The 25,075-nt window shown below is 47.2% G+C and overlaps 1 protein-coding gene across 2 annotated transcripts in view; it reads right to left on the bottom strand.

Moving 5' to 3' along the window:
- Nucleotides 1-25,022, bottom strand: part of RAB11FIP3 (RAB11 family interacting protein 3) — an 84,338-nt gene extending 59,316 nt beyond the window's left edge. For both annotated transcript variants that reach the window (XM_035021811.1, XM_035021812.1), the window contains exon 1: nucleotides 24,357-25,022. In XM_035021811.1, coding sequence (XP_034877702.1) covers nucleotides 24,357-25,007 — 651 coding nt within the window. In that variant the 5' untranslated portion in view covers nucleotides 25,008-25,022. The remainder of the gene's footprint in view (nucleotides 1-24,356) is intronic.
- Nucleotides 25,023-25,075: the final 53 nt, after the last annotated feature.

Below are 25,075 nucleotides of genomic sequence, written 5' to 3'. Positions count from 1 at the left end.
CCCACTCCCCCTGCTTGTGTTCCCTCTCTCGCTGTCTCTCTCTCTGTCAAATAAATAAATCTTTAAAAAAAATAATAAAAATTTAAAAAATAAAAATAAAATCACCAGGAGGAAAATGTCTGGGACTTGGTGGCCTTTCTCGCCTCACCAGCCAGCATGAACCACCTTGATAAGGAAGAACTCTCACAAAAGGGCTTTTTGTTTCCTACAGCAAAAAAATTCCCCTTGTTTTTCCTGGGTTCTAGTAACATGACCCAACACAGCCCATGCTGGAATGAAATGACACTGCAAACAAGCAGAAGGAGCACGACAAGAATGGGAGGACAGACACCTGCACAGCTCATCTCAGAATCACACCCACAAGAGAGACTGACCACCCGTCCCTATGTTCAGAGAGCGACCCGATGAAGCAGCCGGGTGGAATCAGGCTCTTGCCCACAGAGGGTCGCTCATGGGAGCTGCCCTTGAAACCCAAGCACAGATGAAAAACACCTTCTACCAATCACATGTCTGCACTTTCCAGCAGCTCAGCAAAAAGGACCGCTCCAGAAGGAGAAATCCGCGACAGCATCCGAACACCTCAAGTGTACCAGAGCCGAGCAGGAGAGACAGCAGCTCCTGCACACAGGCCAGCCTTCCAGAAAGTGATCAAAGGCTCCAGAATGAAAGGGGGAGACCTGTGTAGCCGCACCCATCCTGTCCCCGGAGTTTCTCCTTGAGAAAAGCTAAGCAGGGGACAGGACCCAGCAGGCACCCTCCACAGAGACAGTTCCAGGTCCAAATTCAGCGTCTCTCACCAACTGTCTTTCTGGCCCCCTCAGAGCTGTTTGTCAAACAAGGTTCCCAGTCTGAGGTTACAGTCCTCCAATCCCGGGAGGGCTGTGTGCGATGAGACAGGGAATAGGGCTAAAGGAGCCAAAGACCTGGCTTCCATTTGTAGCTTCCACTGCCATCCCCAAACTCGCCCCCAAGACAGAGACCAGCAGGAATATCAACCCACTTCCAAACAGCAGTGTCACATAGGGGGCACACAAGTCAAAACCACATGCCTGATCACCTGTCACTCAAAGACGGTGTTACTCCATTGTGGGAAGAGGGGATGGGGCCTGGGTGTGTGGAGGCAAGCGCGGGTTTGCTGAATGGCAGGACGTCCAAGCCACGCAGGGCAAAGCGCTCCAGGCTGGGTGACAGTGGCACCAACTGTCTGAGTCCCAGCTCACATCAGGGCTCATGTACGTGAACTCAATTTGTGGTGGAAACCACAGAGTGTCAGGAATAAGGGATTATTTTTACTACTATTACAGGACATTTCAAATACATCATTTATTCTGTCACTTGTCTACACATGGGCCTTTAAATTAATCAGCAGCACTTTACTGGGGGGTGGACATGCAGAGAGTAAGATGCATCCCAAGTGAGAACACACTCCCGTTGCCAAGTGAGACTGGGGAAGATTACATGTCCTGGGGTATGCATTTCTAGAAGATTTGTTTGTTTGTTTTTAAAGATTTTATTTATTTAATTGACAGAGAGAGAGAGACAGCGAGAGAGGGAACACATGCAGGGGGAGTGGGAGAGGGAGAAGCAGGCTTCCCGCGGAGCAGGGAGCCCGACGCGGGGCTCGATCCCAGGACCCTGGGATCATGACCTGAGCTGAAGGCAGATGCTTAACGACTGAGCCACCCAGGCGCCCCTAAGAAGATTTGTTTTTTTAATAATGGACAAATAAATATGACTTTAGCTATGAGGAATATCAATCCAAGATGATCTTCCTCGTTCTAAAGGAGGCTGGGGGCACCTGGGTGGCTCAGTCGTTAGGCATCTGCCTTCGGCTCAGGTCGTGATCCCAGGGTCCTGGGATCGAGCCCCACATCGGGCTCCCTGCTCCGCGGGAAGCCTGCTTCTCCCTCTCCCACTCCCCCTGCTTGTGTTCCCTCTCTCACTGTGTCTCTCTCTGTCAAATAAATAAATAAAATCTTTAAAAAAATAAAAAAAATAAAGGAGGCTGGATGAGGAAGAAGATGGGTGGGTATGGACGGAGTGCCTGTTCTTACCTCCCCATGCCCTGCCTCACCTTTCAGCTCTCCAGCTGTGCCAAGGGGCACAAGGGAGCCTCTTTCCCCATCAACAGATGGCTTCCCCTGATGTGGCTGGTCTCAGGCCCGGACATCCCCAGATTCAGCACACCGCTTTTGCAGAAGGCAGCCTTTCTTCCCTTAAAAGATAAAAAAACCTCACTGCGTCTTCTGAAAGTCTTTGTGAGGAAGGCACATCTCTGACCTGAGAAACAACAGGCAGGATGCTGGAGGCAAAGCAAGGTGCTCTCTTTCGGCAGAGAACATTCTTTGGGAAATTAAGATGCCAGCCAGGCCTACAGAGAACAATCGCGTTATGTGGCCCTGGGGAAGAAGGGGGAAAAAGGAGGACAGGAAGAGAAAGGAAGGAGGAGGAGGAAGGGGGAGGAAGAGGGAGGAAGAAGGGAGGAAGGGAGAGGAAGTGAGAGGAAGAAAGGGGAAGAAGAAGGGGGAAGGGGAGGAAGAAGGGGAGGAAGGGGGAGGAAGAGGGAGGAAGAAGGGGGGAAGAGGGAGGAAGGGGGAGGAAGAAGGGGAGGAAGGGGAAGGAAGCTGCCTTGGCCCAACCTCCTCTGTACTTTTGATTCACACAGACAGCAGTTTCACGCCCAAGATGGAATCCATCCCAAGTGTTTTAAGCCACTTAGTCTTTAATAAGAAGAAAAAGAACACAGAAACTTATGGTCCAAAAACATTTTCCAATTTTGGACACTATCTACAAGCTCACCATGTCATGTAATATATAAATAACACACTAGAACATATAACACACAACCAAGTAAATGCACCATGTTTTCACAGCATGCCTATATTTAGGGAATGAGAGGATAACACTGAAAATGCTACTCACACCTACAGAACGCGAGATTCCTAGGAGAGAGAATAAATGTTTTTCACACAACAAAAATTAAACAGGAAACAACAAAAGGAAAAATAGAGTCTGATCTGTCAGAGGGTCCTAGATAACCAGACATGGCAAAAACAAACATACAAAAAGCCACAGACAAGAAACAGAGCCCCCCTTTAAAAGACAGAAGTATTTACTCCTCCCACCCCAATTCAAACAGCCCCAAACCATTAACTCCTAGGAGCGGGGAGAGGTGTTTCCTAATTTCTTTTGGCAACTCCCACAAAAAGCCAGCACAGAACTTAGTACACAGCGGACAACCTGTGGTGCACATGGCTTCAGGTAACCCCACGTCACCCTAGGGCCAAGTTCTGGAGTCATGAGCCACAAACACACATGCAGTTCATTCTAAAGTTCCCCTAGGGTGTCCGAAAGGGAATTAAAGTCCAAAGAACATGGCTTTGCACACAGTGAGCCCTCAATCACCCTGACTTATTCTTTAAATGAAGAGCGCTCTTTAAGGGACACCTGGCTGGCTCAGTTGATAGAGCATGCAACTCTTGATCTCAGGGTTATGACTGCGAGCCCCATGTTGGGTGCAGAGATTACTAGAAAAATAATAGTCAGTAAACTTATATATATATGTACATATATGTATATATAAAGTAAGTAAATAAACAGCACTCCCCAGATGTCAGGAAGGGCTTGAAGTGCTATACCTGCCAGTTCATTGCTCAAAACCACCTAAGAATCAGGTTCCCCTAGGGTCCTCATTTAGAGAGAGGCCTAGAGCAGCTGAGACCTGCCAGGGCCCCTAGCCTATCTTAAAATAACTACCACCCTCTGTCCTTCAGCCTTCCCCCTCTCATTGTCCCCTGCATGCCCCACACCTCCCACTGGACCTTATCATTGGTGTTCTCCCAAGGTCTCCGCTGGTGTCTCTACATGGGCACCACTGGTCACTGCTGGCTGGTTTCCAACACCACTCCCCTCTTTTTCCTTGCCAACAGACCTCAATCCTTCCTTTATTCATTCAATTCAGCAAATATCTAGGAGTGCTACTACATGCCAGGCCTGCTGGGCGCCTTTGCAGCACATGGGTAGGAACGGAGACAGACAGAGATGACAAACAGGAGAATAAGTAAAATATGGAATCTGCCAGACAGTGCTAAGTGCTAAGGAAAAGAGTAAAACAGGGGAGGGAGATCAGAGTGTTGGACAGGAGAAGAGGCCCCAGCAGGGAAGGCTGACTGTCCTCACACTCAAGGTGAATGCTGCATTCCTAACCACCCCCGGGGCAACGCTGCTGCTGACCAGGGACTGCAATTGGGGAAGCACTGCTCAGGCCAACTGTGATGACTCGGCTCCCCACCCCCCACAAACATGGCTAATGAAGGGGTGGGGGGTCCATGGGCCTGGGAAACTGCAGGGGAGTTTCTTAAACAGAGACCCAGGGAAAAGATCCCTTTCGGCTGCCACAGCCAGGACCATGAAGAGAATGGCCAGCATGCAGAGTGGAATACATAGGGCCAGACCAGACAGAACGAGGCTGTCAGGAGTCACCCACCTAGGGCCTGTCCTGCGTGAGATGACACGTCCTTTATTCCTGGAGGCACGGATTGTTCCCCTCCCACTGCTGAACTCAGATTGTATCTCCAGCCGAGGCCTCTTCTCCAGCCCCAGGCCCAGAGAGTACTGCACGACCCATGGTATGTCCAGAAATAGGGCTCCCACCTCCCCACTGCCTCCTCCCATCCCCACACACCCAGACTTGAGACCCAGCAAGGCCCAGGCCCTCCTGCCTCTCCCACACCTACATTCAGCCCAGGAGTCACTCCGTCACTGCACCCCCCCTGCCCCCGCCTTGTGTCTTCTAGCGCGTGCACTCACCCCCTCCACCTCCTCCAAGCAGTGGCTCTCCCCCAACCACTCCTGCCCTCTCCAAACTGAGCCCTTTTTCTAACCAATAGATCCTATCACCTACCCCTACCACTTAAGCCCTTTAACGCGTTCCACGCACTCTGGGACTGCAGGCCCCCGCCCCTCCAGCTCAGTGCCCTCTTTCCTCCCACTCAAGACTCTCCCCACTGCACCTCCACCTAGGACCCCCCTTCCTCTCCCACCCTTTGCTTCACTAATTCTACTCAGCTTCAGGATGTCAGCTTAAAAGTTACCAGAAAGAAAGAAAAAAAAAAAGAAAAGAAGATAAGACTCCCCTGAGGGAAACTTTCCTAACTAGGTCGGGTTCCCTGTCACACAACCTCAAATAATCTCTGCTTTTCTTTTTTTTTTTTAAAGATTTTATTTATTTATTTGACAGAGACACAGGAAAGCAGGAACACAAGCAGGGGGAGTGGGAGAGGGAGAAGCAGGCTTCCCGCCTAGCAGGAAGCCTGATGTGGGGCTTGATCCCAGGACCCTGGGATCATGACCTGAGCGGAAGGCAGATGCGCAATGGCTGAGCCCCCCAGGCGCCCATCTCTGCTTTTCTTTCGCAGCATTTGTATTAGCTTGCAGTGCTGGCAATTACTGTGTAAAATCTTAAGAAAGGACGGGAAATGTGCCAGTCTTGCTCACCGTCTGTCCCCAGCACCCGTACAGTGGCGGGCACACGGAGGGTGCTCCATCGACACCAGCACGCACACACACTGGCCGAGCGGCAAGACGCTGGGCCTGACTCCAAGGCTCTGACACCACCACTGCGTTTCCGTGAACGCCTGCAACATGCAGGTGAGGGATAGACAAAGGCCCTAACGTAACTGAACACGGGAGGGCACTACTGCCAGCGACACCTGGCCAGCAGGCCACTGGCCACAGGCCGTCTCCCTCAAACAGCAGCTCACAGGCACTCAGCCCCCAGCATCACGCGTGCACCCCCGGGGCCACACTGGGCCCTGCAATCACAGGGGCAGGGACCGCAGGCCGCACTGCGGCTTCTCGTCTTTCAGGGGCCACATTCCAGAGGAGTAACAGGAAGCTTCTGCTGAAACAGAGGAGCGATTCCAGAAGCACAGCCAAGGACGCTCTGCCTCGTCCCTCTAGTACCTATTCTGGGTGCCACAGAAACACTCTCGTATGCTAAGAAGGCCTGACTGAATCCCTTCTAAATATCAACAGGTCCAAAGCCCAGCAAAAAAATGAAGTCCTGCTAGAAGTTAGGTATGTGACAAGTAATCTGTATAGCTGGAGGTATAGTGGCAGCACTACTCCTAGGACAGAAAAACGAAAAATAAATGCCTAGTACATCAACATAATGGAATATTCTAGGGCTACGAGAACCTAATTTCATCTCTGTGGACTTTGTCAAAATACGAAAACTTACACACACAAAATGCAAGATAAGGCAAGCTAAACCAAATCACTTGTTGACTCAGATTTCCCACAGTGCCGCAGAGCTGTCCCCCAGCTGTGTGAGGCTAACAAGGCCTGCCCTGCTCACAACACAGGACAATGGTGAGGCCAGGGGGAGACACACTAAGTCTGCTCTGACAGACGTGGAGGACAGCGTTCAACGGGGTGAAGACACAAGCTTCTCTCCACTCCCTCTGGAAAGTCCACTGGAAGAACACTGCTCTGTTCCAGAGGAGAGGCCCTGACGTTCTGGAAGATGCACACGGGTGGACAAGTGGGCACTCACTGGGAGAAAGAACAGAGTGATGTAATGGCCACAGAGGGACTGCCAGATGACCAAGCAAAGCACAGGAAGTGGAAAGGGCATCAGGTGTCATACCTGAAAAGAAAAGCCTGGGCGAGGATCTGACGTGGAACTTCAGGCAGGAGGCCAAGTCGGGACAGACTAGCAGAGGTGCTCCCGAAGCAGGACACCAGCCCGGCAGCGGGGAGGTGAGCCCCAGCACGAGAACCAGGGCCAGGACACAACACTGGAAGTCCAAGGGCTCGTGCTGCATGGTGAGACCCCAGCAGACCGGAGAGAACTGCTGGTGGGTGCACAGAAGACTGAACAAGTGAAAATGTACAGATTCCAGGAAAAGCCAGAAGTTGCATTAGAGAGGAAATGTAATTGCCGCACACTCCATGGGTCAGCTATGAAGAATATCTGCAATCACGACAAACACTGAGTGCCTATTCAACCCAGATCAGGATTAACTACATGGAAGAATGGAGGAGACGGAAGGAAAGTACCGTGGGTGTACCTTGCACAAGACAAAGTCAATAGAAACTATCTAAAACTGGGGAAAACAACAGGAGAAGGAAAGAGCCAGGGGTGGGAGGAAGGGTGCTGAGGAGCCTGCAGCTTCCTCTTGCTCTGTGGTGCGCAGACACTACTGGACTGTTTAAACTACACAAACGACAAAAAGTAAAATTAAAGTGAAAGATAAAATTAAAGTAAGTACAAAAAATAGCAGAGCAAACTGAGACTATAGAGTAGCAGGGATGTGTCAAGAAGAATGGGCCAGGGCACCCGGGTGGCTCAGTCAGTTAAGTGTCTGCCCTCCACTCAGGTCATGATCCCGGGGTCCTGGGATCAAGCCCCTCGTCCAGTTCCCTGCTCGGCGGGGAGCCTGCTTCTCCCTCTGCCCTTCCCCGTGCTTGTGCTCTCTAATAAACAAAATCTTTAAAAAAAAGGAAGAATGGGCCAAGGTATGTGGACCTCTCAGTATGATGGGTCCTGGCTTCTTCTCTGCTTTTCTACCAGACAGACAGCAGTGAGGACAGAGGGCAGCCCTGAGGCCTCCTGAGGGTCCCGTACAGGCAGCCCCAAGTAAGCATTTGTGAAATTAATGTCAGAATAAACACAGCAGAGCGAGGGAGAGTGATGTTGAGATGTTGAGATGGGCCTTTTTCAAAACTCTCAAGAATAGCAGCTCTCAGGCACCCAGGTGGCTCAGTTGGTGAAGCGTCTGCCTTCGGCTCAGGTCATGATCCTGGAGTCCCAGGATCCAGCCCTGCATGGGCTCTCTGCTCAGCGGGGAGTTTGCTTCTCCCTCTGCCCCTCCCCCCTATGCTCTCTCGCTCTCTTTCACTCTCCCTCTCAAATAAATAAAATCTTTAAAAAAAAAAAAAAGGAGAATAGCAGCTCTCTGGCTGAGACCGCAGGACCAGGAGTAACAGCATTACCAGGAACAGGTAAGAAACACAGTTCTTAGCAGACCCCACTCAGACAAGACAAACTACATGGTGGGCCCAGCAGTCAGCTTTAACAGGATCTCCAGGTGATTCTGATGTGTGCAAGCATGTGAGATCAGGCGACAAGGTGGACACTTCAGCAGTTAAAATACCTGTTCTCAACCAGTGGTCAGGGGTCCTGGGGACCCTGATGTCCCGGGTGCTCAGCAAGATCAAACGAGGTTCATGACACTCCAAGACATTCTTTGCTTTCTTTCATCTCACTCTCATGAATGCAGAGCAGAGTTTTCCACAGGCTACATGACACAACAGATTGCTCGCAGAAATAGATGTAAGAATCCAGTTCTCTTCGATCAAGTCAGACATTTAAGAGACTTGCAAAAATGTAAAACAATGCCACTCTTCTCACTATTTTAGAAACTAGTATCTTTCATAAAAAATGTCATTAATGTTAACATGTAAGGGATTATTTTTAATCGATCCAAATAAAAACATATTTCAGATTTCTTTTAGCTTCACTTTCTTAAGAGAGTCAAGATCAATAGATAAAACTCACATAAACAGAAGCTCTTTATGGGTCTCAACAACATTTAACAGTGTGCAGTGTCTCAATTTACAAACCAGTGACCCAACAAGCTCACAAGGACTAATCATCACTAAAAGGTCACAGTACACATTTAACCATATGGACATGCTTCCTACCTCACTGGCAGTGGTAACAGGTCCAGTCACAAACAGGAAATTAATTTTTAGGCACCCTAAGTATTCCTAAGCTCCCTTCACATTTATTCAAACATTTATTTATCCATTTGAATACTGTCAATAGGGAAGGGAAAAGAGAGCTCTTTCTCAATTTCCTTTTGAGAGAATCTATACACTAAAACAAGATACTTACATCCCTTGATAAATAAGAATATGGCTTCATATATAGCTATTCCTTTTTTTAATTAACATATAATGTATTATTTGTTTCAGTGGTACAGGTCTGTGATCCATCAGTCTTACACAATACACAGCACTCACCACAACACATACCCTCCCCAATGTCCATCACCCAGCCACCCCATCCCTCCCACCTCCCTCCCCTCTCCAGCACCCCTCAGTTTGTTTCCTGAGATTAAGAGTCTCTTACAGTTTGTCTCCCTGCTTTCATTGTGCTTCATTTTTTTCCTCTCTTCCCCTAAGACCCTCTGCCCTGTTTCTTAAATTTCGCGTATCAGTGAGATCATATAATTGTCCTTCTGATTGATTTATTTCTCTTAGCCTAAAACGCTCTAGTTACCTCCATGTCGTTGCAAATGGCAATATTTCATTTTTTGATGGCTGCATAATATTCCATTGTATATATATACACCACATCTTCTTTATCCATTTATCTGTTGATGGACATCTGGGCTCTTTCCATAGTTTGGCTATTGTGGACATTGCTGCTATAAACATCGGGCTGCACGTGCCCCTTCGGATCACTACATTTGTATCTTTGGGGTAAACACCCAGTAGTGCAATTGCTGGGTCATAGGGAAGCTCTATTTTCAACTTTTTGAGGAACCTCCATACTGTTTTCCAGAGTGGCTACACCAGCTTGCATTCCCACCAACAGTGTAGGAGGGTTCCCTTTTCCCTGCATCCTCGCCAACATCTGTCGTTTCCTGACTTGTTAATTTTAACCATTCTGACAGGTGTGAGGTGGTATCTCCTTGTGGTTTTGCTTTGGATTTCCCTGATGCTGAGTGATGTTGAGCACTTTTTCATGTGTCTGTTGGCCATTTGGATGTCTTCTTTGCAGAAATGTCTATTCATGTTTTCTTTTTTTTCTTTTTTAAAGATTTTATTTATTTATTTAACAGAGAGAGACACAGCGAGAGAGGGAACACAAGCAGGGAGAAACAGGCTTCCTGCCGAGCAGGGAGCCCAATGCGGGGCTCGATCCCCGGACCCTGGGATCATGACCTGAGCCGAAGGCAGACACTTAACAACTGAGCCACCCAGGCGACCCTGTTCATGTTTTCTGCCCATTTCTTGATTGGATTATTTGTTCTTTGGGTGTTGAGTTTGGTAAGTTCTTTATAGATTTTGGATACTAGCCCTTTATCTGGTATGTCATTTGCAAATATCTTCTCCCGTTCTGTTGGTTGTCTTTTGGTTTTGCTGACTGTTTCCTTTGCTGTGCAGAAGCTTTTTATCTTGATGAAGTCCTATTAGTTCATTTTTGCCCTTGCTTCCTTTGCCTTTGGCGATGTTTCTAGGAAGAAGTTGCCGCGGCTGAGGTCGAAGAGGTTCCTGCCTGTGTTCTCCTCAAGGATTTTAATGGATTCCTGTCTCACATTTAGGTCTTTCATCCATTTTGAGTCTACTTCTGTGTGTGGTGTAAGGAAATGGTCCAGTTTCATTCTTCTGCATGTTGCTGTCCAATTTTCCCAAAACCATTTGTTGAAAAGACTGTCTTTTTTCCATTGGACATTCTTTCCTACTTTGTCGTAAATTAGTTGACCATAGAGTTGAGGGTCCATTTCTGGGCCATATATAGCTATTCTTAACTTCCCATTTCAACCCCCGTGTCAAAGGGAAGGGTAATCTCGAACCCTGTGCCATCTATGAATCAACAAGCACTGCCCTGGGTATTGAGTTACTAACCAGTGAACCTGCGTCCATGTGGAACATTCCTGTTACTTATGTGAGAACAAGGGTTTTGGTTTCTGATTATTGTTAAGATCGATAAAAGCCACACAATCTAACATACACTACAAGACGAAGTACAGGTTACCATCAATGAACTTCCCATATTGTATTCTCTCTTTTCATTTTAAAGTATGTTGAACCCACTGTAAAGTTTAAAGAACACAAAGAACATCTGATAACCCTCCTCTACATGCACCAATTACCAAAGTCCTTCCGCATCTGCTTCCTATCTCTTTCTACACACATGCACTTTTTTTGTGGAACTATTAAAACTAAGCTGCGGAGGGGCACCTGGGTGGCTCAGGTCATGATCCCAGGGTCCTGGGATCGAGTCCCACATCGGGCTCCCGGCTCAGCGGGGAGCCTGCTTCTCCCTCTGACCCTCTCCCCTCTCATGCTGTTTCTCTCTCGCTCGCTCTCTAAAAAATAAATAAAATCTTTAAAAAAAAAAAAAAAAAAAACTAAGCTGCGGAGGGGCGCCTGGCCAGCTCAGTCGGTAGAGCGTGCAACTCTCAAATCTCAGGGTCGTAAGTTCAAGCCCCACAATGCGTACAGAGATCACTTAAAAATAAGATCTTTAGGGGCGCCTGGGTGGCTCAGTCGTTAATCGTCTGCCTTCGGCTCAGGTCATGATCCCAGGGTCCTGGGATCGAGCCCCGCATCGGGCTCCCTGCTAGGCAGGAAGCCTGCTTCTCCCTCTCCCACTCCCCCTGCTTGTGTTCCTGCTCTGGCTATATCTCTCTCTGTCAAATAAATAAATAAAATCTTTAAAAAAAAAAAAAATAAGATCTTTAAAAATAAATAAATAAATAAGCTTCAGACATCATGACACCTCCCTAAACCTCCAGCATCTATTTCCTACCCAAAACCATTGACACCACTGATATCAAGTAATCATCTATCTTCAAATTTCCCCACTTACCCCAACAATGGCCTTCACAGTTGTCTTGCTACCTTTTAATTGAGAACCAGGCATTAGTTGTCACAATTCGTTCATGTCCTCAGTCGGGAAGGGTCCCCAACCCTTCTTATGACATATTTTCAAGTGTCCAGGCAACTGTCGAGGCCCTACAGTCTGGGTTGTCTGGTTACTTCTCATTATTTGACTCAGGTTAAACACTTTTGGCAAGAATGTTGACCGTCCCACTGCATCCCATCAAGAGGCACGTCATCTCCATTACTGGGAAGTCAGAGTTTGACCAGACCTGGTCAAGGCAGAATCAGACAAATTTCTCCAGTGTAAAGCTCTCTTCTTCCATTTGGATCAATCACCTGTGGAATGACACTTCGGAATGTGTGGTCCCTGCATCCCCTCCCCCTCAAATGTTTACACCATGGTTTTTAACAACCACTGATGATCCTCACTTGAATCAATAATTACCTTGGTCATCACAAAACACCAATTCAGAAAGCAACCACCCACGGATCTCTAAATCTGTCACTTTCTACTTTGAAGGGCATTTGTCTGTAAGGAACCACGCACCTCCTTTGGGGTGTCACTAGGACTGGTTTTTACTCACTGTGTGCCATACACTTTTTAAATTCAATGTACCCTTTATCATCATTACTCTTTTTTGACGCTCCAAATGTCCCAGATTTGCCCACTGGGAACCCATTCAAGCTGCTCCATTTTTGACATGTCCCCATCAATTTTTGAACACTTCCTTACTTTCTGGTACAAGATTAATCCAGGCTCACATTAAATTTTGCCCGCCTTAAACCTGAAATAAGGCATTTCTCTGAGGATCCCTGGTTCCTTCAGTGGGAAATGGTGTTTGCAACCATGATCTGGGGGCTAGGAATACCCACTGCTACTGGGATGTCACTGCTCCTAGACCCTTTCTGAGGACAGAGCTAGATTATTTTTTAAATCATGTCTTCCTACTGATACCCTCAGTTTAAATTCCAAGAGAACAGGGTTCTCCCTCACCTTTTCCATACCGTATTTTTATCTCCTTTCTCCTGGAGAAGCCTGATTCCCAGCACCAGTATACTCATTTGCTCTATCCGACACACACCCAAAGTGATTTCAAACTACTGCGTTGATCTATCAACTAACCTACTTTATAGTAAGTTTCTTTGTAGCTCTTTTTTTCTTTTGAATATAACCCACTAAAGGTATACAGAGTACTGTGTTCATGGGACTTGAATTAATCTTTCCTATATGATTATGTTATTAATTCGATATACTTCCAGGTTCATTTGTTTCTACTTGAATTCAATTTGATTTTCTATCATTGTTATCTTAATTTGTTTTTGAGTATGTAGAATATTTGGATGACTCAAAAGTCAAGGATATAAGGGCATCTGAGTGGCTCCATGAGTTAAGCGTCTGCCTTCAGCTGAGGTCATGATCCCAGAGTCCCAGGATCCCAGGATCAAGCCTTGCATCAGGCTCCCTGCTCAGGGGGGAGTCTGCTTCTCCCTATGACCCTCCCCCTTCTCGTGTGCACTCTCTCTCTCTAATAAATAAAATCTTAAAAAAAAAAAGTCAAAGCTATATAAAAAGGCAGACTCAGACAAGTTTCAGTCCCATCCATATACCTTAAACCCTGTCCCCACCCACTTGGTAAATTATTTAAATTAGTTCCTTGTCTACCCTTCCTGTGTTTCTTTTTGCAAGAAGAAACAAACATATACATTTTATTTCCTCTTCTTTCTAATTTTGCATTCTTTCTTTCCTCCCTCTCTAACCCTCAACTCCTTACAGCCAGATCCTGCTAGCCCAGCCCTGTCCTGGAGCCTGTGAATATAAAAACTTCAGATGGGCTGAGGATCTTGAATATCAAACCAGGAGGACAGGTGAGGAGAAAAGGCCTGGTCTGGGGGTCATGAGGTGTAGTTTCTTTCTTTCTTTCTTTTTTTATTTATAGTAATCTCTACACCCAATATGGGGCTCAAACTCATGACCCTGAGATCAAGAGTTGCACACTCTTCTGACTGAGCCAGCCAGGCGCTCTGAGGTGTGGTTACTTTCTTTTTTTCCTTTTTTAAGATTTATTGCTTTGAGAGAGAGAGAGGGAGAGCCAGCAGGGGAAGGGGCAGAAGGAGAGAGAGAATCCAAGCAGAGTCTACACTGAGCATGGAGCCTGACCCAGGGCTCAATCTCACAACCCTGAGATCATGACCTGAGCAGAAATCAAGGGTCAGATGCTTGAGGGTTCTACAGGGGAGGGGGGTGGGGGGATGGGTTAGCCTGGTGATGGGTATTAAAGAGGGCATGTACTGAAAGGAGCACTGGGTGTTATATGCAAACGATGAATCAACGAACACTACATCAAAAATTAATGATGTATGGTGATTAACATAACATAATAAAATAAAATAATAATAAAAAAAAAAGAGTCAGATGCTTAACCAATGGAACCACCCAGGTGCTCCATGAGGTGTGGTTTCTTAATTCTACTTGTCAATTCCTCTTCATTTGAGCTGAAGTCTATCCTTAGGGTTCTGCACCTCAGATCCCTCTTTTCTTTTTCTTGTTTAAATTGTGATAAATCAACCATTTTTAAGAATACAACCGTATCTTGTGCATTAAGTACATTCACAGTGTTGTATAGCCATTGCCATCATCCATCTCTGGGACTTTTCCAACTGCCCCAACTGAAACTCTCCCCATTAAATGCTAACTCCCCTCCAGCTCTTCCCCGCAGCTCCATTCTCCTTTCCAACCCTAGGGTTTGACTCCTCTAGGAGCCTCCTAGCAGAGGGATCACACAGCACCTATTCTTTCTTACCACGAATTTTGCATACTAACTTGTATGCTTTCCACTTACTGCATCTTGGAAATCACTCCCTGCCAGTATACATGAGCCTTCCCCCTTTATCTCTGCAGCTGCACCCTCTTAGGGGAACAGACCTCACTCTTCCTGGATGAACATTTACATTGTTTCCATATTTTATTCACAGATAATGCTGCAATGAATACCTCGTGTATCTGGTATTTTTTACTTGTGGAGGTACATCCTCAGGGTAAATCACTAGGAGGAGGACAGTTAAGTCAAAGTTCCCCTTGATAATAAGGACTGTACCACTCTGCACCCTCACCAGCAATCTGAGAGCGTGCCTGTTTCCCAACAGCCTCACCAACAGAATGTGTTCAAGCTTTCACATTTTTGCAAACATGATGAGTGAGAAATGTGTCTAAGTGATTTTAATTTGCATTTATCTTTCTCATTAGGAATGAGGGTGAGCATATTTTCACATGTTTAGTGGCCATTTATGTATCTTTTCCTGTGGGATGTCTTCATATTTTTTATCCATTTTTCTACCAGGTTTTTGTCTTTTTCCCTTCGATTTTTCTTTTTTTTTTTTTTAAGATTTTATTTATTTGACAGAGAGAGAGCACAAGCATGGGGTGCAGCAGAGAGGGAGAAGCAGGCTCTCTGCTGAGCAGGGAGCCTGATGTGGGGCCCAATCCCAGGGCCCTGGGATCATGACCTGAGTCGAAGGCAGACGCCCAACTGACTGAGCCAACCAGGCGCCCCTTCCCTTTGATTTTTAAGAGTTTTTGAATCATTATCTGTGACTCCTGTGTTTTTTATTTTTTGTTATTCTTATTTATTTATTTATTTATTTATTTATTTGAGAGTCAGAGAGCACCAGCAGGGGAGAAGGGCAGAGGGAGAGGGAGATGCAGAGGCCTCGCTAAGCAGGGAACCCAACTTGGGGCTCAATCCCAAAACCCTGGAATTGACCTGAGCTGAAGGCAAATGCTTAACCAAGTGAGCCACCCAGGCGCCCCTCAGGTTTTTAAAAAATCTTATTGAGGGGTGCCTGGGTGGCTCAGTTGGTTAAGCGTCCAACTCTTGATTTCGGCTCAGGTCATTATCTCAGGGTCTTGAGATTGAGCCCCACTTCCGGCTCCGCACTGGGCATGGAGCCTGCCTTAGGATTCTCTCTCTCTCACTCTCCCTCTACCCCTCCCCACTCACACTCTCTCTCTCAAAAAAAAATAAATAAGTAAAACTAAAAATAAAAAATAGAAAATAAAAAATCTTGGGGCGCCTGGGTGGCTCAGTTGGTTAAGCGGCTGCCTTTGGCTCGGGTCGTGATCCTGAGGTCCTGGGATCGAGCCCCGCGTCCGGCTCCCTGCTCGGCGGAGAGCCTGCTTCTCCCTCTCCCTCTGCCTGCCACTCTGCCTACTTGTGCTCTCTCTCTCTCCGTCAAATAAATAAATAAAATCTTTAAAAAAAAAAAGAAAGAAAGAAAGAAAATAAAAAATCTTATTGAGAGCCCCTCAATAAGAGGGTGTTAGGCTGGCTATGCCCTCCCACATCTTCTACATGAAAATCTGAGGTCCCTGCACTGATACAATCAGGAAGACCAGGGACCGGATTCCACACATAACCCATAAACATTATCAGTGCTCTGAGGAGAACCAGGAAACTGGCTACCTCTGCTCAGACCTCACCCAAAATTCATAGCTATCTACCACCCCTCATCTGTGTTTCAAGGTAGAAAAATATTCTCGCTAGCTTGACTTTTCAAAATGTACTTTAGTAGGTTTTCAAAGGAACTGCTCATCTCTCTAGTCAATGTGGACTTTTATTTCCTTTTATTATGGCTCACTCTATTAGTAAAATTAAAATTACCATTTAACTTTAAAAATATGATTAATCAGGGGCTCCTGGCTGGCTCAGTCAGTAGAGCATGTGACTCTTGATCTCAGGGTGATAAGTTTGAACCCCAATTTGGGTTTAGAGAATACTTAAAAATAAAATCTTTAGGGACGCCTGGGTGGCTCAGTTGGTTGAGCATCCAACTCTTGGTTTTGGCTCAGGTTGTGGTCTCAGGGTTGTGGAATCCAGCCTCACACTGGGTGGGGAATCTGCTTAAGATTCTCTGCCTCTCCCTCTCCTTCTGCCTCCCCCCACCCCCCTGGCACCTGCATGCACTCTTTCTCTCTAAAATAAAATTTTAAAAATATTTTTAGGGCGCCTGGGTGGCTCAGTTGGTTAAGCGACTGCCTTCGGCTCAGGTCATGATCCTGGAGTCCCAGGATCGAGTCCCGCATCGGGCTCCCGGCTCAGCAGGGAGTCTGCTTCTCCCTCTGACCCTCCTGCCTCTCATGCTCTCTGTCTCTCATTCTCTCTCTCTCAAATAAATAAATAAATAAAATCTTTAAAAAAAAAAGATTTTTAAAAAGGGGCACACCTTGGTGGCTCAGTCACTTAAGCATCTGCCTTCGGCTCAGGTCATGATCCCAGGGTCCTGGGATTGAGTCCCACATCAGGCTCCCTGCTCAGCGGGAAGCCTGCTTCTCCCTCTCCCTCTCGCTCTGCCTGCCGTTCCCCCTGCTTGTGCTCTCTGTCAAATAAATAAATAAAATCTTACAAAAAAATCTTTTAAAAAATAAAACTATGGGCACCTGGGTGGCTCAGTTGTCCAGCGTCTGCCTTCGGCTCGGGTCATGATCCTAGGGTCCTGGGATGGAGCCCCACATCGGGCTCCTTGCTCAGTGGGAAGCCAGCTTCTCCCTCTCCCACTCCCCCTGCTTGTGTTCCCTCTCTCTCTGTGTCTCTCTTTGCCAAATAAATAAATAAAATCTTTAAAAATAAAAATAAATAGGCGCACCTCGGTGACACAGTCAAGCATCTTTTTTTCTAAGATTTTATTTGACAGAGACACAGACACTACAAATATACCTTCCCAATACACACATGTGTACACACATACACACACACACAACTAAAACTAATTTCTAGTGTTTCCTTCAAGACTCTTACACGTGAGTAATTTTTACATAGTTATAACAGTGGTCTACACACCACTCTATTCATTTGCAATAGAAGCACTAATCTAAGGTACTTCCAAGACTTTGTAATTATCACTTTTAAGGGCTACACAACAGTCTTCAGTGGACAAACTCTTTCGTCTGATATTTCAATTATAACTAATGTTTACACCCTGTTTTCAGAATAAGGTAAGCAATTCATCAGCCTGGTGCCCTTGACAACCTTGTCTGGGTGGTCTACATGGAATTAAATTCTTCCTCTATGTCAGATCCTATGCTGGAATAATCCCTAACAATTCTGAATCTTCCTGGAAACAAGCAAACCTTAGGATTCCTTTAGACAACTGGTATCAGAGATCTTTAATTTCAAAAAACAGGTCAAAAAGTGGGTTCAGAACAACAGACATGGGGGGCGCCTGGGCGGCTCAGTCGTTAAGCGTCTGCCTTCGGCTCAGGTCATGATCCCAGCGTCCTGGGATTGAGCCCTGCATCAGGCTCCCTGCTCCGCAGGAAGCCTGCTTCTCCCTCTCCCACTCCCCCTGCTTGTGTTCCTTTTCTCGCTGTGTCTCTCTCTGTCAAATAAATAAAATCTTAAAAAAAAAAAAAAAAACAGACATGGGAATTGTACCATTTTTGTGCAATGATGCACTTATTACATATATTTTAATTTACATTTTAAATACTTAGTAGTTATTTCTGGGAGGTGAGATTATAGGTGATTTTTATTTCTTTTTTTTTTAAGATTTTATTTATTTATTTGTCTCAGAGAGAGAGAGAGAGAGCACAAGCAGGGGGAGCGACAGTCAGAGGGAGAAGCAGACTACCTGCTGAGGAGCAAGCCCGATGCAGGACTCGATCCCAGGACCCTGGGATCATGACCTGAGCCAAAGGTAGACGCTTAACCAACTGAGCCACTCAGGGGTCCCTGATTTTTATTTCTCTTATTTTGCTTACTGATATAATTCAGTTTCATTTTTTTAAATAATGAACATCTATAAATGTAATTTAGCTTCTATTCAGTAATCTCAATTATACACAAAACTGTGTGTATGTGTACAAAAAAGTCTGGAAGGAGATGCACTAAAATGGGAAAGGTGTTTTTCTCAGAATAGTGGGATTATTGGTCATTTTTTTGTTTTATGTTTCATATCACTCTGCCTTTTCAAATTTTTTAATAAGCATGTGTTACTTTTATAATATGAAAAAAGCAATTTTAAGACACTAACAAAGTTGCCTGTGATCCAAGCACAGAAAGGAATGTCATCTGCCTTTTAGCAATTCATCCAACACACAGACCCAGAGCTGTGCATACACACCCCACACTAGCTCCCACATCTGTGCTCATTCTCTCTCACGCACAGATACACTCACACTCAAATTCAAGGCTAGGAGAGAAACTGGGAAGGACACTGAAGCAACTGAAAGGTGCAGCCACATGCCCCTAGGAACTTCCAACTGCTCACCAGCAGGGGTGTGGGAATGAGAAGCAGGGAGACCTGAGCATCAACACTTCCCTCAGCAGCCTACTTAAACAAGCACTGAAGAGGACAATGCCTACAAGGTCACTGAAGGGCATTCAGCATTTCAATGTGTAGGTTCTCTGGAAAGGATCAGTGACTATTAAAATGTAAACACTTACATATGTGTAACCATAAAATGTGGAGATAATCTTTACAATTATAATTAATTCCTTTGAAAAATAAAGCCAAAAGAAATCAATCCTTTCTTACAATAGTCTTAGAATTTACAAATTCTGTTTTAGGATGAGTTGGTCATAGCTACAAAAGCATCAGCTCTCTTGATGTGGGAAACACAGGCAGAAGAAAAATTATTAAATTTCCTTAACTACCTGCAGCCCACGGACAAGTCCTTGAAACAGGCAGAGTGACATTCCTCTAGGGACTCAACTGCCTCGATGTTGACACTTTGCTAAGGGCAAAAGGCAATCCTAGCCTGATACCCACCCCACCCCCAAGACCCTGTAAGTCTACTTTAACATGTAAGAATTCCTTTGGAAACTTCCTTTATCTCTACCCACCCCCCCAAGATACATGTTGGCAATCATCCCCCAAGCATATGGCCCACCGATAATACATCTGAAGGGTCTCATGACTAAGGTTTTATTAGACATTAATAAATGACCTTTACCCAACAATAGCTAGCCCCCTCAAGGTGCTGGAAACCTTGCTTCCAAATGCCTTAGAGACTTACACTGTCCCTAACCCCCTCCCAACTTTAAAGTATACAATGGGCCACTCCTCATGACCCCGGTGAGGCTCTTCCTGCCCCTGGGTCCTGTCCCCATACTTTAATAAAACCACCTTTTTGCACCAAAGGACTCAAGAATTCCTTCTTGGCCGTTGGCTTCGAACCCTAACATTCTTTCCTACATCACTCTCAGTATGAAGGGGTCATATAGAGGAAGAATCTTCAGAAACGGTCGAGGACTTAAAAGTAACCTATTCCATCTTGACAACTAGCGCTGGGTATACAGGACTACGAATTCCTGTTTCAGTAAGATAGAAGCAGAAAACTCCACTGCAGTCCTTTTTCTCCTTGCCAGCCCTGTGTTATGTTACACCACACCTGATCTACCACCAGATGATGTAAGGAGAGCCAAACACACCATGACACTGCTAAAGAAAGAGGGACAGAAAAGCCATCTGTATTCTAAGTACGAGCTGCTGCCATGAAAAATTCAGATAATCAGCTTCAATAATTTAAAATGCTTCCTTCATAAACAGATTACTCAACATGCTACCTTCGAGTATTTGACAATAATCAAGAATAATCTAGTTGCTATCATCAAGGACAGTAATGTGACCAGCGTAAGAGTCTCATGCATGCAATATTTTGAAATCTCAAAGTGGAAAGTACAGAAACTTATGGTCCTTATTGCTGTTATCCACCTTATCTCTTCCTAGGGTTTTTGAAAAATCACGCATGTTTAAAGAAGAACCCTTATCTTTTAGAGATACGTACTGAAATACATATGGATGAGACGTGATGTCAGGCATGCACTTCCTACACAGCGTGAAAGTGGGGCTCCACAGACGAACCAAGACTGCTGAAACTGAGCAGCGGTTTGGGATGGGGGTTTCACTAAACTACTCCCTCTATTTCTGTATATGTTCAGGACTTTTCATTTTAAAAATTTAAAGATTTTATCTATTTATTTGATATATAGAGAGAGCACAGTAGGCAGAGAGGCAGGCAGAGGGAGGGAGAAGCAGGCTCCCTGCTGAGCAGGGAGCCCGATACGGGGCTCAATCCCAGGACCCCGGGATCATGACCTGGGCTGAAGACAGATGCTTAACAACTATCTTTTCAAAAGATTTTATTTACTTATTTGATATATAGAGAGAGCACAGTAGGCAGTCATTTTAGTTTAAAAACAGGGGCGCCTGGGTGGCTCAGTCGGTTAGGTGGCTGCCTTCGGCTTAGGTAGTGATCCCGGGATCCTGGGATTGAGACCCGCATCGGGCTCCCTGCTCAGCGGGGAGCCTGCTTCTCTCTCTGCCTGCTGCTCATCCTGCTTGTGCTCGTGCGTGCACTCTCTCTCTATGACAAATAAATAAATAAAATCTTTAATTAAAAAAAAATTTTTTTTTAAGTTTAAAAATACTCATCACGGGGCACCTGGGTGGCTCAGTCGGTTAAGCATCTGCCTTCGGCTCAGGTCATGATCCTGGCGTCCTGGGATAGAGCCCCACATCCGGCTCCCTGCTCAGTGGAGAGCCTGCTTCTCCCTCTCCCTCTGCCTGCCACTCTGCCTACTTGTGCTCTCTCTCTGTCAAATAAATAAATAAAATCTTTAAAAAAAAAACCCAAAAAACAAATAAAAATACTCATCACGAGGTGGAATTCTTCAGTTTTCTTTAAACTACTTCACTATCAGGGCACCTGGGCGGCTCAGTCAGTTAAGCCTCTAACTTTGGCTCAGGTCATGACCTGGGGGGGTGGCAGCGAGGGTAGTTCCTGGGATCCAGGTGGTGGTAAAGGGCTCTGTGCTCAACGGGGAGTCTGCTTCTCCCTCTCCCTCTGCCCCTCCCCCTGCTCCTGTGTTCTGTCTCCCTCTCAAATAAATAAAATCTTTAAAAATAAATAAACTAGGGGCGCCTGGGTGGCTCAGATGGTTAAGCATCTGCCTTCGGCTCGGGTCATGATCCCAGGATCCTGGGATCAAGCCCCGCGTCGGGCTCCCTGCTCAGCGGGGAGTCTGCTTCTCCTTCTCCCTCTGCCTCTCCCCCAGCTCATGCTCTCTCTCTCTCTCTCTCTGTATCTCTCTGTCTCAAATGAATAAATAAAAAATATTTACAGAATAATAAATAAATAAATAAACTACTTCACTATCAGAAAATACTTTTTCTCTTTGCTCCTCTATAATGCGTTCTGACATCAGACCTGGAAAAAGTACTCCTGAGTCATAATAAAGGCTAGCAAAGCTTATACAGGCACAAAAATCAACCTTTCATTACTCTGTAAATTATCCGCTTCAAAACAAGAGCTCTCCTCCACCATCCCAGGAAGCTTGTCCAAGTCCAGGTACTACGACGACCACACCCAGCACTACTTCCAGCACAGTCTGGGTCAGCAGACAGGAGGGATGCAATGCCACAGATCTGCCTACACACGTCCATGCCACCAAACCCCAAGTCATCCAGGCTTTGCCCCCAAATTTAAAATTCCACCAGGAGAAGGGCACTTGGGTGGCTCAGGTTTCAGCTCACATCATGATCTCAGGGTCCCAGAATGGAGCTCCACTGGACCCCCTGCCCTCCCTTGCCCACCCCCTCATTTCGTGAGAGCTTGCTCTCTAGCACGCGCACTCTCTCTCTCCCTACAATAAATAAATAAAATCTTAAAATTCCACCAGGAGCTTTCAGAGCAAAGAATTTTGACTCATTTCTACTTTGTGATTACAAGAAAGCTCAGCCCCAAATAGCACCCAAAATTTTTCCCACTGTGATCAATAAGGACAGTTACAAAAGGTGTTTCTCAAATGAAAAGGATTTTATGGAAGTCAGTAACATGAAATTTGTGGAAATATTTTTAGTGACCAAATCTAGTAAGCTGAGAGCCACCTAAAGGTTATGAGCGCATCCCTGCTAGAGCACTGACAATCTGTGAGGGCTTGTGAAAATTATTCAGCCTTCCTGGGCTTCCAGTTCCTTACCTGTAGAGTAAGATAAAACCACCTGCCTACCAGGGCCTCAGAAAAAGGTGATGATCCAGAGAAAACATTCGTGAGCTTCATATAAGCCACAGAGTACTCTCTCAGAGTCAGATTATGATAAAGAAGAAATGTAGTATTTCCCTAACACCTCTGACTGCTGTAATGAGGAAGGGTCTAGGCACTAGTTAAAAAAAAAAAAAAGGAGGGGTGCTCTCTAGCCCAGCGGCACAAAGGAAAAGCAGGAAAAGAAACTGGACCAGCAATCACAATCCGCGCTGCCCATATGGACACTGTCAGTCATATATCTCTGTGCCCATTAGACTAAGAGGTGGGAGACCCGTCGCAGCAATGTCTTCCGACACAGAGCTAAAATACAAGCAGTACGCTGATCCCAACATTCAGGATGCCCACAGAGACATGCACATCTTCCCGGGCTGACAACTCAGCACAAGGAGCCGTGATCAGGAGGACCCAGATCTTTACACTAACAGCTAGAGGGACACTGTGGATACTCAGGGGGATACATGGATCCCTTATAAAGGTTTCCACATGTTTTAACTGACACCCTAAATAGCAAGGGATCAATTTTACCTCTTTTCTTAAAGACCGCTAGGCTTTTTTTTTTTAAAGATTTTATTTAATTTTTGAGAGAGAGAGAGAGACAGCGAGAGGGAACACAAGGAAGGGGGAGTGGGAGAGGGAGAAGCAGGCTTCCCACGGAGCAGGGAGCCCGATGTGGGGCTCGATCTCAGGACCCTGGGAAAATGACCTGAGCGAAGGCAGACACTTAACAACTGAGCCACCAAGGTGCCCCAAGACCTCTAGGCTTAAACACACTGGGCACTTGAACACCCACTTAACAAATATCTGCAAGGTGAGAAATCAATAAAATATAAAAACTTGCAAATCAGCATTTTAGGGACTTTCTACTCTTCAGTAAAATATTTAAAAGTGAACACCAGTAACCTGTGATGTCTCCCGGGTTATCAGCAGAACACAAAGCGTGATGGTGTCTCTCTCCAGGTAAACTTGCCTAAGTGCTGAAATACAGGCCAAGGACAAATCTTGAGGCCCCCCTTCTCCCGGGGGTGGGGTGCAACCTCCGACACACGGCACTGTGCCTTCTCATCACCTGTCTACACGCCTCACTCTCGGACAGGAGAGGAGCTGGCCCTGATGGAGCTCTGCTTCAGTCTGTACCCTCACCCTGCTCTCCGGCTCATTCCCCTTCCCTTCTGCACACAAGGTTAGAAGCGAAAACTTTCAGCGTTCACGGTCTCCCAAACATTAAAAGATGAACCTAGGCAGGACATATACCAACCACACACAGTAAAGTGTGCTCAAAATAGGTGTGTGTGGATTAGCATGACGTTCAGCGACCAGGCGCAGTCTGGCCTCTGCGGTGGGAAGGACCGAATGACTTCAGCCAAGCAGCCCTGGGCCCTCAGCTGGGGGAGTCGCTGGGCACGTCTTCATTCAGGGGGCCCTTTTACCAAGCAGCCTGGGGGCAGGTCCCCACGCCAGGAGCGTATCGCCAGGAGCTCATCCCCGTTTGGGAAAAATCCAGCTTGTGTGGCTCCGGAGGACGCGGTTGGGGGCAGGGGGGCAAGGAGATAAAGTAAGTCTCGGGAATAGAAGCTCCCTCGACGAGGGAAAGGAACGTCAGCGAGATTGAGCCCGAGCTGAGGACACAAGGGAAGAAAGCGTGCACTCCCCGACCTGACGGACGGCAGGGCCCGGGAGCGCTCGCCCCGTTACCTGCTCTGCCCCGTAGGCCGTGGCGAACTGGACGAAATCCTCGATGCGAACGAAGCCGTCCCCATCGCCGCCCAGGGCGTCGAACACGGCTCGAAGGCGGGGGCCGTCCTCCGCACACGCTGCGGGCTCGCTCGTTAGGGGGCAGGTCTGGCTGAAGTCCGAGGGCCGGTCCGGGTCCTCGGGACCCACGTCCAGCGTCAGTTCGCCCACCGCGGGCGAGGGGAAGCCAGGGAAGAAGTCGACCTCGCCCCTCACGTGCTGGCTGTGCCTGAAACCCTGCACGCGGAGAGAGGCGCTCTCCGGGCAAACCGGCGGTCCGTAATCCTCTGGCTCTTCAGTCCAGGAAAGAAGCGGGCCGAGTTCTGGCAGCTGCCGGTCGGGGTCGGGGTCCCGGCAGGCGGCCTGGTCCGGTAGGAGGTAAGACACGCCCGGGCCCGGGGCAAGCGCCCAGGCGCTCTCGGGGCGCCCGTCCGGCCCCGGGGATCGTCCGGCGCTCAGGTCCGCCCCGGCATCGGCGCAGGCCGCGGACTCCGGTGGGCCGAGCGCCCGGCGCGGGGCTGGGGCGGCCCCCGGCCGGTCGGGCCCGCCGGGCTCTGGGTCGGGGCGCGGGCCGCCCGCCGGGGAGGCCGGCCGGCCCGGCTCCATCTTCATGGGCGCGCCCCCGGCCGCAGCGCAGGCCCGCGAGGCCAGTGGTGCGGCGGGCGGCGCGGGCGGCAGAC

This window comes from Mirounga leonina, unplaced genomic scaffold (assembly GCF_011800145.1).
Source record: "Mirounga leonina isolate KUSES-001 unplaced genomic scaffold, KU_Mleo_1.0 Mir_175, whole genome shotgun sequence".
In the NCBI taxonomy this organism is placed as follows: Eukaryota; Metazoa; Chordata; class Mammalia; order Carnivora; family Phocidae; genus Mirounga; species Mirounga leonina.
Note: the sequence above shows the minus strand (reverse complement) of the source record. Positions and strands in the feature narration are given on the sequence as shown.